Source organism: Cygnus atratus, chromosome 20, assembly GCF_013377495.2.
Source record: "Cygnus atratus isolate AKBS03 ecotype Queensland, Australia chromosome 20, CAtr_DNAZoo_HiC_assembly, whole genome shotgun sequence".
Classification (NCBI taxonomy): domain Eukaryota; kingdom Metazoa; phylum Chordata; class Aves; order Anseriformes; family Anatidae; genus Cygnus; species Cygnus atratus.
This window is the reverse complement of record NC_066381.1, coordinates 9,428,253-9,441,575: the sequence shown is the minus strand read 5'-3', so window position 1 is coordinate 9,441,575 and position 13,323 is coordinate 9,428,253. Positions and strand designations below refer to the sequence as shown.

General features: G+C 38.6%; 1 protein-coding gene across 9 annotated transcripts in view; it reads left to right on the top strand.

The window, feature by feature from the left end:
* The window catches only part of BCAS3 (BCAS3 microtubule associated cell migration factor), a 358,287-nt gene that overhangs the window by 42,494 nt on the left and 302,470 nt on the right, over nucleotides 1-13,323 (top strand). For 8 of the 9 annotated variants that reach the window (XR_004780836.2, XM_035560848.2, XM_035560852.2 and 5 more), the window contains exons 8-9: nucleotides 7,198-7,305; nucleotides 10,566-10,642. Coding sequence is in view for 8 of the 9 variants with exons in the window: in XM_035560848.2 (XP_035416741.1) it covers nucleotides 7,198-7,305; nucleotides 10,566-10,642 (185 nt within the window). In the remaining variant the exon portion in view is untranslated. Of the gene's footprint in view, nucleotides 1-7,008; nucleotides 7,031-7,197; nucleotides 7,306-10,565; nucleotides 10,643-13,323 lie in introns of those variants that run through there. The other variant, XM_050714706.1, reaches the window with a different exon arrangement.

Genomic DNA, 13,323 nt, shown 5'->3' with positions numbered 1-13,323 from the left:
TGTTCAAACAAGTAGTAGTTGTGTATTGCACAGACAGATGGCTGTGCTAAATTTTGTCTAGTGGTTGCTTTGGCACAGCCAGGTAAGTCCCATTTTTTTCTTTCCACGCACAGGCAAACAATACAGATTTCTTTTGTTCCCTCATTTTCTTGCTACTTGAGGTGGAGCTTGTAGTTTACCTGTAACAAAATGTTTTCTGCAGAGTTGATCACTTGCTGAAAATATTTTTGTTATATGCCAGCGAGACTACAAAGAGGGTGAAAGTTTACTTCTAGGCTGATGGATTTGATCAAAATATTTGAGGAAGATGCAAGAGAGAAGTTTGTACCTTTCAGTATTTAACACATATTTTAGTGCCATATCAAATAATTTCCTCACTTGTATTTAAAGGATTAGATTTAGTAACATGTGTCTAGGATTGGTACAGGTTTTTCTTATTTAAAAATAAGTGCTTCCATGCTTTTTGCAATTTGTGGTACACTTAAAATGTCTGTGCTGCTTTGTGTTTCACTGCTACACACACATTTTTGGGAAGTGTCACTTTCTCAGAAATCCTACTCTGCTTTTCCTGATTTTGAATGAATCTCAAGTGCCATGAATGAAAGTCAGAAAATTACAGAGTTGAGTTTTCAAGCTTTTATTGTGGAAAGTTGTGATGCAGAATGCCAGGGAATTTTAGGGGACTAGATGCTGAAAGTCTTAATCAAGCCTTCTTGTGCAGTGGTGGTGCGAGGAATAAATAATGCAATCCTTGGATTTATTAAAAGCAAAACAATTCTATCCTGAAATACTTAATTTCATAAAAATAATATGATCTAAATGTTGGAAGAACTTTAGTGATAGAGGACTCATTGTTGCTTGAAGTCTTTCAGGACAAGATTAGGTTGCATGGTAAAAAATAATTTCTTTAAGCTTCTGGGACATCTTGTGCTTGGCCTGGAAAGAGAAGATGATCCTTTAGTATTGAAATCTGTTAATCTGAGCAAACCTTCAGGGGCCTTGAGGAGAACAGAATTACCTTTGTGGTCTCAATATGCCAATACTATTGCTACAGATCATAATCTAATCTCGTGCTTCAACTTTGCAGTGTAAAGGTTCAGGAAGGAATTTTTCCAATACACAATTAATTAACTCTGTGCTGTGCACTCAGGTTTGGTTTTGCTTTCCTTCCCCTTCTGTGAAGCATCAGAGACTGGCCGCAGCTAGCAGAGGTTGCTGCAGCTCCTTGGACTTGCTGCCACGTTTCTCTCCTCTGTTTTCTGCGTGTGAATTGTGCAGTCCCGTGGCTGAATCGTGGTTAAATCATTCTGGGTGGGTGTAAGAAGACACCCGGGTGGAACCTAGTGGCCTGCAGTAGACAGTATAGGTGGTGTAATGGTCTCCTCTGACCTGACAACGAAACAAGCTGTCTTTTGTAAAGTAAGTTTTGAAGCTGAGTTCCACCTAAGGCCCGTAATTGTAAATGAATTGATTAAATGTTTCTGTAAATGTTAAATCCCACAGATGGTTAAAGTTGGGCCTAGTTAGAGATCATTGTACTGCTAGGTTTTAAAATAGGACCTCAGGCTAAGTTTTAATATTTTTTACCGCTTTTCTTAAAGGCATCACAAGTATTTAAGGCTATTTTCTATGTTGGGTCTATTGGGCTTGAAAAAATGATTGCCAATCGCATGCGAACAAATAAACCATCAGAGGACAAATGTGTCAGAATAACGAAGACAGTGCTGGGCCAGCGACTGACTGGCCATCACAGAACGGGAAGTACGTCTGGGAACACAGCATCGCAGCAGGCGTCCACCTGCGGTTACGTTCTTAGAAATAGTAAAAAGTGTTGGTGAAAATTAAATGGTATGTCAGAAGAGAACAAGAAAACCAGTCACCTGACCTGATTTTGAAACACTGCAATGAAAAAAGAGCTTTCTGATTGTGAAACACAGCGTTAAAGATAACGGACAAATCTTGACAGAATAATTGCCCTATGCTTTAATTAATAATTATATGTAAACCAGTGGTAACTGCGGTATGACTGCCTGACAGAAGTCAAATTGCTTTAGACTGGAAGTATATGACCTGCTGCCCGAAGGTGGCTATGTGAGAGCTGTTCAGTGTACTGATCTGAATCATTTTTGCTATCTATACTATACTTAGAACAATAAATAATTTGTGCTAAGTATAATCTAACTTGTAACTTGTACAGTTTCATGGCTCAGTCGCATCAAATTCAAATACACGTTGGTTAAATGTTGTTTTTATGACTTGCCAGGTAAATAACCTGAAAGTATCAAAACTGGAATGATTAGACTTTTTTTTGCCAAATGTTAGATGGCAATTATACAAATGAGTAGAAGTTCTTGACCATCAGTTGTTGTCGTCCCCCCCCCAAAAAAAACAAAACAAAACAACAACTCAAAACCAAAACTCTTTGTGTTGCCTGCACACGAGGCAGGCCAGTATATGATGGAAGAAGAAATTTTTCTTTTAATGTGGAAACTGTAAAAGAGAAAAAAAGGGGATTATTACTGTAGGAAACTTGCTGCTAACGTGTAATATTTTTCCTGAGTAAATACAGTAAGAAAGTGCCTCGTAAGAGGACAGAACGAGGCAGATGTAATGTAATTCTTTGGGTAATTAGAGAAAGGTAGAGTGCGGTGTAGTGCAGTTCCAGCAGGCGAGAGGGACATGGAGCATGCTGCAGAGTGGCACCTCAGACGAGGATCAATTTATACGTAGCATCTGGAAATAAGCTGTTTCCCCTTGTTCCATCGTGTGAAGTCAAGTCACCAAAAAGAGACTCTGGGTGGAAAATGCTGTAGCGATTGTGTGCAGATAGCTGCATCTTCCTTTAGTCAAGGAAATCAAGGACCAGCAACTGAAGTAACAACTGCTTGGCTTAACTGATCTTTAGAACAGATTTTTGTGATGTGCCTTGGGAACATACATTTAATACGACTTTTAGTGTCCTTCTAATAGCATGGTCCTCAGAGGTGACAGTTCATACTTTGTTAGATCAATGCAGGCGATCTCTTCATGTGATCTCACTGCTGATAATTTATTTTAATTACACATTTTCCTAAATTTCTCATTTGTTTTGTCATTTTAATATGTTAAGACACAGGCTACCGAAAGTGATGAAATTGTCTTTTTTCCAAAAGAATTTTGCAGAGCCCGTATAAAGAACTAGAGATGATGGAAGATTTTGACTGTTATCATGTCTTGTACAACTATATACTTAAGAAGGTTGTTCTTATTATTTTAGCAATTTTATTGCTATCTGCAATTCGTGGTGCTGTCATAGCGTCTGTAATTGTTCCAAACGGCATTGTTGTATAGGTGTAGAACAAAAAAAGGAGGTATGTAGAGGTGCCTCTCTTGATCTCATTTTCTAGATTCTAGCCCCATCTTTTGTGAGGAGAGAACAAAATCCGTAGCGACGCCTATGCCAGCCAAACAGCCTTCATCCTCTGATGACTTTTTAAAATTCTACAATTAATTGCAAAAGCTTTATTTCAGTGGTACTCCTCTCAAGTGTTGTTTTCTTTCTGGGCTCACGAGACCATCCTGCGGTCGATGCCCGTTGTCTTGCCGAGTGCGATGCTGTTTCTGGGCACAAAAAAAATGATGACCTCGTGCTGGTTCCATCAGTTTTCTCCTTTACTCCATGTAAAAAGTGTGTGTTTTGTACAGTGTATTTGTGTCTGTGTGCAAACGTTTTATCCAGAGCGTTTACAAACTGCGTGACTCCCTGCTAACGAATCGGGAGGAAGTGACAGTTCTGTTGTGATGCACAAGCACAGATGTACTCAAGTGCCAGCTGTACCAGGCATCTGTTACTTTTCTGCTATCCTTGTGCTGTAACAATCAAATAGAAGATATAAAAGCCTGAGTATAATTGTGTATTTATTAATGCCAACAGTTTGAAGTTGGTGAATTTGTGCCCATTATCTTTAAAGTTTGTTGATATCCCTGCATTCAGCAGCTATTTTACCAGTCAGGGCACAGGACGAGAATTTATTGACAAGCTGTGGGAGCAATTTGCAAAATTTGTATTTGTGACAGACTTAATGTTGTTACCAGATTGCCAAAGCCAGTGTTTTCACACTTCTGTCTTCATCTTTCCCCTTTCATAATCGTCATGGGTACAAAGAAATAGGAGCAGAGCCCTTCTCACCAGCGATATGTGCATGAACCTTTGGTACCTAAGGGTGGCAGAGGAAAAGTTGCTCAGCTAGAGATCGCCTTGCTTGGTTTTCTCCCTGGTGGTGGCAGTTTGTTGTCGTAGGCTAGGGTGTGCCATCAGCTGGTGTATTTCGGGCACATTTACACAGTGGCTGTGTGATCCTCTGATAGCATTAGTGTTTATTGCTTGTTTCTGAACTAGAGCAAGATGCAATCAGTCTGGTTTCATACAGTTCTGAGGTTTTGAGAGCTCCCGATTGGTAAGAGATGCTTTCGCAAGTCTGCTGGGCTCCGTCTTGCAATTCGTGGTGGTTTTGGTGCTTTTCTGTAACAGTTTGGATATGTCTGGTTTTGTACCTGAAATTTCAATAGAATCGTATTGATTATTGATTGCACTGAGTGTTATTTTTCTTTCTCAGATGTCATTTCCAACATTTAATGTTTTATTAATTATTTCATATTTTATATGAAATTTTGAAGTATTGGAGAATCCTTTCTATATACAGTTTGTTGAAAAATTAGATTAAAATCCTTGATTTTTTTCAACAAGCTGAAAACATTGAGTTGTTACTGAGTCTGGATCAAAAAAGGACTGAAAATGGTGGATTTCACCATCGTATCACTCCTTGTTCAGGTACACAGCTTTTGGAGTAGAATTTATAAATTGAAATTAGGAACATTCACTGAATTAGTTCGTGGTTAATGAATTGAGAGTGCTTAGTAGCAAATGAGGTTCATAACTGCCATTGCTTGGGACAGGGAGAGGGATTAATAACCAGAAAGAAATGGTAAGGAGAGAAGTGGAGAGAAGTATTTTCTTTTCTTTTCTTTTTTTTTTTCACTACTTGAAACTTTTCTTACCTTTCCACCTTTGAAAATATTGCCAAATAAAGAGCAGATGCTTGAGCTTCCACCCTTTTGTGTCATAGTCCGTGGACATAGCTCTTAGCCAAGGAATGTTCCTTTCCCATTTCTTCCCCAGAAGTGCATCCTTAGCTGCCTGAGGACTTGTGGCAGTGCCAAGTCTCTGTGCTGCCAGCAGCACAAGCATTATGTGGCAAGAAAGGAATACAGGTCTGACGATTTTTTTTGGCTCTTGCCATTTGTTTCTGTTTGTTAGGTCCCAGCATTTTTTCAAATGTGTTTGACCTTGACTTTGTACATATTTCAGAAAATAATAATGCTAAAAAGGAAAACAACAACAAAAAACCCTACCTTGCATCTCATTTTCTGATCACAGATTGTGGTGTACCAGGGACTGAAAAGAAAGGTAACACCTGGAAAGAGTTGAATTGGAGCTAGCTAGAATTTCAGAGTAGCTTTGACCTAGTCTCCACTACAGCTTTATCACCAGCAGGGGAGCTCAGAAAGTGCTGGATTTTGGGCAGTGTTGCTTACAGAAAGCTTTGGTAGTACATTCGTGTCTTGATCAGCCAGAAGAAAGGTGTGGCGTAATAACAGTTACTCATTTGAGTGCAAGATTGTTTCCTGTAATTTTGTGGGTGCAGTGTGTGTGAGATAGTACGTGCTTTTGAGTTGCAGTCAGGTGGTTACGCAAATGGCAAGTCAAACAGAACGGCACACTTGCATTCAACATGGGCTTTTAGGGAAATAGTAATGGCTGTCAGTTATGCAAATATAATTTTTGCTATATAAACGTACGTAATTTCTGTTTTGAAATAACAATCTGTGTATCCTTCTATCAAAAGAAGAATTTCCTTTCAGTAATAAAGGTACTTAAATTAAAAAAAAAAAAAAAGTTTGTACATAGACTTTTCCATGGCTTTTTGCATTTTCTAGCAGCAGTGAGCTTCTAATAGAAGGTAACTAGACTTGAGTCTTACTGTTTTAAAAGCATTTTTGAAGGGCCTTTGAAGTGCTTAAAAGTAATAAATAGCACCCTCCAGTTATTAGCCTGAGCATGTGCCTAGAAAAATGTATGTTTTGGGAAGAATTTCTGTAGGCAAAATGTCAAACTGCTTTTTTTTCTGTTATTTCTTTGGCTGTTGTCTTTTTGTGCATATATCGCATATTGTGTCTCTGCTGCGTGCATATTACATGCAGCATTTTGTTATCCTGGGACATTCGAAGTAAGCAGTTGGTATTTGTACTCTTCTTCTCCAGAAAATTCTCGAGCAACTTGAGAAGATCCAAAGGACAAGCAAGTGTTGTGTCAGGAATTGTGTTAAACTCTGTAAAATAAAACAGATATGGGCAAGGGGAAACACCCTCCTTTACCAATCCTTAGTATATGTTTGTACAGCTGGCAATTTGTGCTGCTTCATATTCGTTGACCTAGAAGTAGCCAACATTTTAATGTGTTCTTGGAGGGGAAAAAAAGGTGTTATGGAAAAGAACTGCCACATCAAAGCCTCTTCTCAGCTTGTAAAATGGTTTCCACCACTACCTTGCCTAGCCCTATCGGAACACTCAGCACTTTCTCCCTCTCAAAAGAAAGCAAGCCTTTTTATTAAGGAATGGCCCTAGAGTTTTATTTATATTTAAATGATAAAAGTGACACAAAGCAGTTGAAAAGATCTATATAGCTCAAACAAAAGTCCATCAGAGATGTAATGTAAGTTCTGTGTAACGTGTCTCTATCAAATAAATAGTCATATGGTTCAGCTGTTGCATGGAGTGAAGTAAGTACTCCCTTTAGGAAAGTGTTACTCTGCAGAATATTTGTTAGATGACCAAAATGCAGCCTAAACCTTCATGCCTGTCAAATGAGTTGTATTTTGCGGTCAGATCTGATCTTCCAAATTCTTAATCTGGGACAGAGGAAACTAAGTGCTTGCTCACTGGTTGCACAGCACAAGTTCTCTTGACCATTGTCGATATCGTAACTCGATTTGTAATCATACCTTCCCTAAATGTAGAAAGCTTATATTAAACTCATGTTCTCTCCAGCATTATGCTAGATTTATGAATGCTTGTTTTGTCCCGTCGAAATAATTTGAATATCAATTTAGAAAAATTCCCTGTTTTCATTGTAATCACGTGTTTCTGTATTCATTTTAGCACAAGCCCACCTTACTGCTGTGTGGATCTCTATTCTCTGCGGACAGGAGAGATGGTCAAGTCCATACAGTTCAAAACTCCTATTTATGATCTGCATTGCAATAAAAGGTAAGGATGTTTACTGTATACTCTTTCTGTGTTAGGACATGTAAAATTCCCATTATGAGCACAAATTCTGGTATGTGCACTCCCTGATTTTACTATTTTGACTTTGCTGCAAACGTAGCTTCTATTCTCCATTTCTCAAATAATATTTTGGTTTGGGTGTGGCAGTATGCTTCTCCAATGCCTTAAAAACTTACACGTTTATGTCCAAACTAGGTCAAGTAAAAGTTACAGAAGAAAAGTAGTACTGCTGACCAGACATCTTTAATACCACGACTAATTATGTAATGAGATTTTGAAGGTGTAAATATGTTTAAAGAAGTAAAGGATGGTAGTGCTTCTTATCCCCAGTCAATCTGCTTATCGTAGGACGTGGGTAGGATCATTATATCGAGAAATAGTTTCACTGAAGTGGTTGAGTTGGAGAGAGCTATGTGCCATGAATAGGTCCCTGTTCCTTTAAAAGCCTGTCAGGAGTTCAATACTTATCTGTGCAACTGTCCCTTGAAAAATTTAAAGTTCCCTGGTGTACAGTGTGATGATAGTAAATCTTTCCAGCCTGGCCTCCTAGCAGAAGAAAAATCCAATTGTAAAAACAGTCAAAAGGCAAATCATCATTCAAAGTCTCTCCCAACTAAAAAGTCTTTCCAGGTGCTAATGTTTCTTTTCCTAAGTGGTAAAAATGGAAAAGTTACTTCGAAGCTGTGTGGTTGTATCCAGGGTAGCTGCTTTTCTGGAATGTATCAGATTCTGTTGTTATCCACAGAAAGCTCACTATTTCAGATTGAAAATGCATTAAATTCGGCCAAGTGCAGTGCTAATGGTGCGTTAACCATACAATAGACTAATGGAGTCCAAAGTTTGAATTTAAAATAAAACTTGAGTCGCAGAAGAAGGGAAAACTGTTTATTATTTATGTACTTCTACTCCAGAATCATCCATCAGGTAGGTTTCATTTATAGAGAAAGACAGTACACCTTCGAGGAGCAGAAAACAAAAATGTACAGGATCTGGAAGTATTACAATCAAATATACAGAGGTTGTGTATATATACTTTACACTTGCACATGCAGTAAAAGTCGTTCCATTATTCATTGGCTAAGTTTTTCTTACAGGCCTTGTGGAAGGAGTTGGAGTTTGTAGGTTTCTGTTGTTTTTCTCTCCTTCATCTTAGGTGACTGGAAGATGTCTTTTAACTAAAAGTCTTATTTTGTTTGAAACAAATATTGCAAACAAATTTGGAACAAATTGCAGAATTTCTAACTTCTAAATTTAAAATTTGAGATTTATGCAGGAGTATCTTTTCCACAATAAAAGGGCTACGGGCAAATAAGAAATCTTATGTTAATTTCTTCTATGACTACACATCTCAGTCCCTTGCATTGAGTTGCTTGTTCTGCCCTCTCCTTTTGGCAAGTACGCTGCTCCCTGTGAAGGTGTGCGTGTGCTTCCATGCTAGCATTGCAGGTCTGTGAATATAGAAAGACTTCTGTCTGAAAGTGACCCTTCGTTTCTGCCTTCCTTCCAAGAATTTGTATGTCTCCTTGTTTCTGGATAGAGGCACGCTGGTGAACAGAGCAGTGGCAAAGTCCCGGGATGAGATGTTGGGAGTTCTGAAGGAATTCAATACGCAGAACAAGGCTTATTGCTTGGATCAGTTTGTGTGCCAGAGAAATGGAAGTGGCTAGTGTTACACCAGCCTACTGGAAAGGCTTCAGGAGCCATCTGGGGAACTACAGATGCAATCCAAGTTGTTTGAAAAATGTGTTGATAAAATTAGTAGAGTCCTGGAATCATTTAGGTTGGAAAAGATTCTTAACATCAACTGTTAACCTAGCACTGCCAAGTCTACCACTAGACCAAGCCCCTAAGCACTGAATCTACATGTCGAGTGCCTCCAGTTTAACAGCAAAAAGCAAAATTGAATGACAGACACAAAAATAAATCCTCCTATTTAGGGATGTTTATACATTTTTGTAAATGGATATCATGACAAGTATAATTTGAATATGTGAAAATGTCAGCAAGCATGTGGGTAAGGTTTATGTTTGATTTGAGTCAGTTCTTCAGCAAAGACTCTGGCAGGTACTGAGGTGTCGTGGGAAAAGGAGGTGTTCTTGTGACTAAACAGTTAAAAACGGGAAAAAAGGGGGAGTGAGGAGTTACTAGTTGGTTTTCACACTGATGGGAGATTAGCATCACCATTTACCAAAGGGCATGTGTTGAGACTGATGTGATTCAGCATCTTTTTAAACACTATTCAGTATTGTAATATCTTGTTACTGGTGTTTCTTTTGAGGACCATTATTCAGTCATTGAGAGATGCAATTTGTTTTTTACCACATCGTGTCTTTACAATTAAAACTATTAGAACATCTAATAATGCTCTATATTTTCAGCTAAATAACTACAAATATCCCTCATTCTTCCTGATGAAGTAATTATCAGATTCTTACTAATTTTGTAATATTGCTAAAAGTTTCAGATAGCCAATAGATTTGTTTATTTGTCAGCTCCCCAGGCGGTGCTGTTATTTCAAGGGTTTAAAAATTTGTTTTTGGAAAGTCATTAATGTAGGAGAATTTGTATCCTAGTTACAAAACTTTCAAGGTGTTGCACTTTCCAAATTTGTATCTTTGGCCCCTATTCATTTAGACAGTATGGTATTTCATAGCCATAGCTATGGTGGTTTGTGTTACTTTATTTCAAGTAATGAACAGATATTTTACAGTAACAATGTGTATATATACAAGTGGATATATAAACATGCACCTGTAATTTTGCTAATTAACACAAATCCTGTTTCTTGCAGATTTGTGTGCTGATGATCTTGGTATGAAAAAAAATTGGGCTTTTAGAAAATAAAAACCTGATGGTTTAATAAATTTGCAATGAGATGGGCAATGGGGTTATTTCAAATTTAGCTCATGTTCTACTGATTGTTGATTTGATTGTTATTTGAGTCATTGAAAGTAATTCAGGATCCTTGCAATTCCATTCTTTCTTTTTAATGGAGCTTTTACTGCAGGAGGTATATCATAAATATGCTGTGTTGTTCTGTATCAGATCTGTGTACTTCCTGAAATGAAGGTTATGTGGTTGGGATGAGAGAGAATCCTCAATAACTGCCATGTATTGGTAACCTGGCAGTTTATCACTGTAGAATTTATATTGATGCTTTTGAAATAATTACATTTAGATATTGGATCTTTAAACCAATGCATTTAATGTTTAAAGTACACGTTCCATTTCTGTGTTTTCAGAATACTTGTTGTAGTCCTGCAAGAGAAAATCGCCGCCTTCGACAGCTGTACTTTTACCAAAAAATTCTTCGTCACAAGTACGTATAATACTGGCTTCACTCTTCCTGCTCTAGTGGTGGCATGAGATAAAGCAGTTTTTTTTTTTTTTTTTTAATTTCTGCTTTTAAATCCTGAAAGCATCTGCAGGTCTCTATGACTGCAGTTGAAATTTCAGGAAATCTGTTGCTTCAAAAAAAAAAAATCCAAGTGTTACTCTGTGAAGCTGTGGCTCATTGTGCTTTTTTTTTTTTTGCATTTATTTATTACTATGGCTCATTTCTCACTGTTGGGAAGAGCACCTACATTGATTTCCCTAGATAGCTGAAGTATTTTTCAGTTCATTATGCACAAGTATGTGCAGAAGTTTGAGGTTTTGCGTTTCAGGTTGTGTGTAAAAGCAGCAGTTCAAAAACAAATTGACAGCAATTTGCACACTTATGGTCTGTTGTTCCTTAGTGCCAGATACGTTTACTTTTTATTTGTCCTTACTTTAGTAGGCCCCAAAACTCAAGCAGGTCAGAAATGCATTGTAGTGGAATAACTATAGGTAGGTATTTGCCTGCGGGAACTTTTTCATGTATCTTGAGCATGAAGGAACTGTTTGTTCAGGCTTCCCTTTATCCCTCTGTAGCTTATTACTTGCCTCATAGTTGCAGGCAATTGATTCTAACAGATGAGATGCTCTCCCAAAGCTATTCCACTACTGTAAGTGTCCCTTTGCTGCCCCGCCATCTGTAACCCAGTAATTGACATATAGTGCAGAGAGATGGTATGTTTTCAGCGGCCTTTGCTCTGATCTGTCACAGGATGCAGGTAGGATTAGGATGTAATTTACCTGCTGCAAGATTGTATGCACCTTTGCAGTGCTAAACACCAGGGAAGCATTCACAGCAGAAAAAAATAAATTTTTTCTTTCCAAGTGCTTAGTACTAGTGCTTATCAATTAGAATAGCCTCTTAAAATGTGTAAATTACTAAGAGATCATGATATAGTTTGGAAAGACAGGAGTTTTATCTTTAAAAAGGCAATCTGAAACTTCTGGGTGTATTTTCAGTCACGATTGGAAAGTTCTAAATTATCTTCCTGTATTATCTGTGTGTATAAAGACAATCCTAGTTAGAAGGAGCTATTTCTTGTAACAGTTGGAAGCACCATTATGCAGTAATATTAAAGTTGCCAATAGGTGTCAGTTTCCTCCTATGCATGGATGTAAGATGCAGAAGAATCTGCTAGGGTTCGGTAAAGAGAGCCACGTGGGAAGAGGCGTGTTTGTGTCCTCCTGTTCCTCGCTCTTCCTTTTTATTCTGCCAAAGAGAAGTAGGGTACAAGCCTTGCTTTATTCTAGGTTAAAACAAAAACAAAAAACCACTAAATTAAATGCGTATTTTTACAATTCTTGTGCTTTTCTAATTGCAGTTACAGGCAAAAAAAAGATACTGCAATGTGTTTTTAAAAGTGAATTCACTGAACTGTATTTGAGGATCAGGGATAGCCTACTCCTAACCCTAACTGTCAGCTTTCAGTGCATTTTTGTGAAGCGGTAGTGCAATTTAGAGAGGATAAAATAAAGCTTTTGCAAATACACCAAAAGATTTGAAAGCCCAAACTCCTGAAGTGTCACAACTCACACTGTGTTTCTCCACCTGTGCTGGTTTGTAGCTTGACAAACTTGGGGTGTTCTCAGACTTCTTCTCGCCCCGGGTGCAGCCCTCGGTGCTGGGCACCCCTTGTGGCTGCTGTTTCACAGCACTGCCACAGCTCCAGCTGCTGCGGCTCTCCCCATCACTTCTTCTGCTTGCCCGTGCCCAGGAGGTGTGACTGGGCGAAAAGCGTGCCCTTCCCCTCGATGGGGGGGTTTCCTGGGCCAGGGCCTGGTTGTTCTGAGGCTTTTGAAGCTTAGTTGTTTCACTTAATAGCTTACGCTGTCAAGCGGGTGTTATGCTCTGGCATGCTGAAGGCTGCAGTACAGCTTTTGTCTAAGCTTTCAGATTTTCTGTCTGCTGAAATCTCCTCAACCTAAAAGTACATCTTTAAAGGCTTAAGTTACTCTGACGTGTTTGAAATTTGATGTAATTGAGCTACCTAGTTAGCTGCTTCGGGTTCTGACAGTCAGCCAACCGGCCAGCAGCTGAACTCTTCTCTTTTTTTAATTTAGAAGAGGGCAGTGTCAGTTTAAATTGGAAAAGTAGAAATCCCTGAAAAGGAAGCTTGGCAAAAGGGCTTATAGGTCGTTTTGTTTCCATCACTGGAGCATCCCTGCTCTGCAGAGTGGTCAGCCTGTGTCCTGTCTGGAGCCATCCCGATGCAGTGCAGCAGTGAGGATGTCAGCGCTGCCCAGGGAGTTGGTTCTTCATGGAGAAGATTCTCAGCTGTGTTATCTGACTGCTTTTGGTCAGAAGTGATGGCTTAAAAGGTCAAAAATACTAAATGGGGATCACTAGATCTTTGAAGATGTTTCTTTTACTGCGTAAACTACTGTGTAGGAAAAGAAAATCTTTTAAAGAAAGGCCTTGGTGATGATGTGGAAATCACATCTTCCATTCGTATCAGCTGAGTAGCATGGGGGCCCTAGAACCGCACTGAGACAGCTAAGATGTAAACATAATTAAGAAGCAGCTCTTGCCTGTTTTGTTGACTATTTACACATAGAAATTAAATGCAGAATGCACAATTAAAAACAGTGTCAGGAATTGTGAAGTTTGGTGTTCCTTAGCAATGC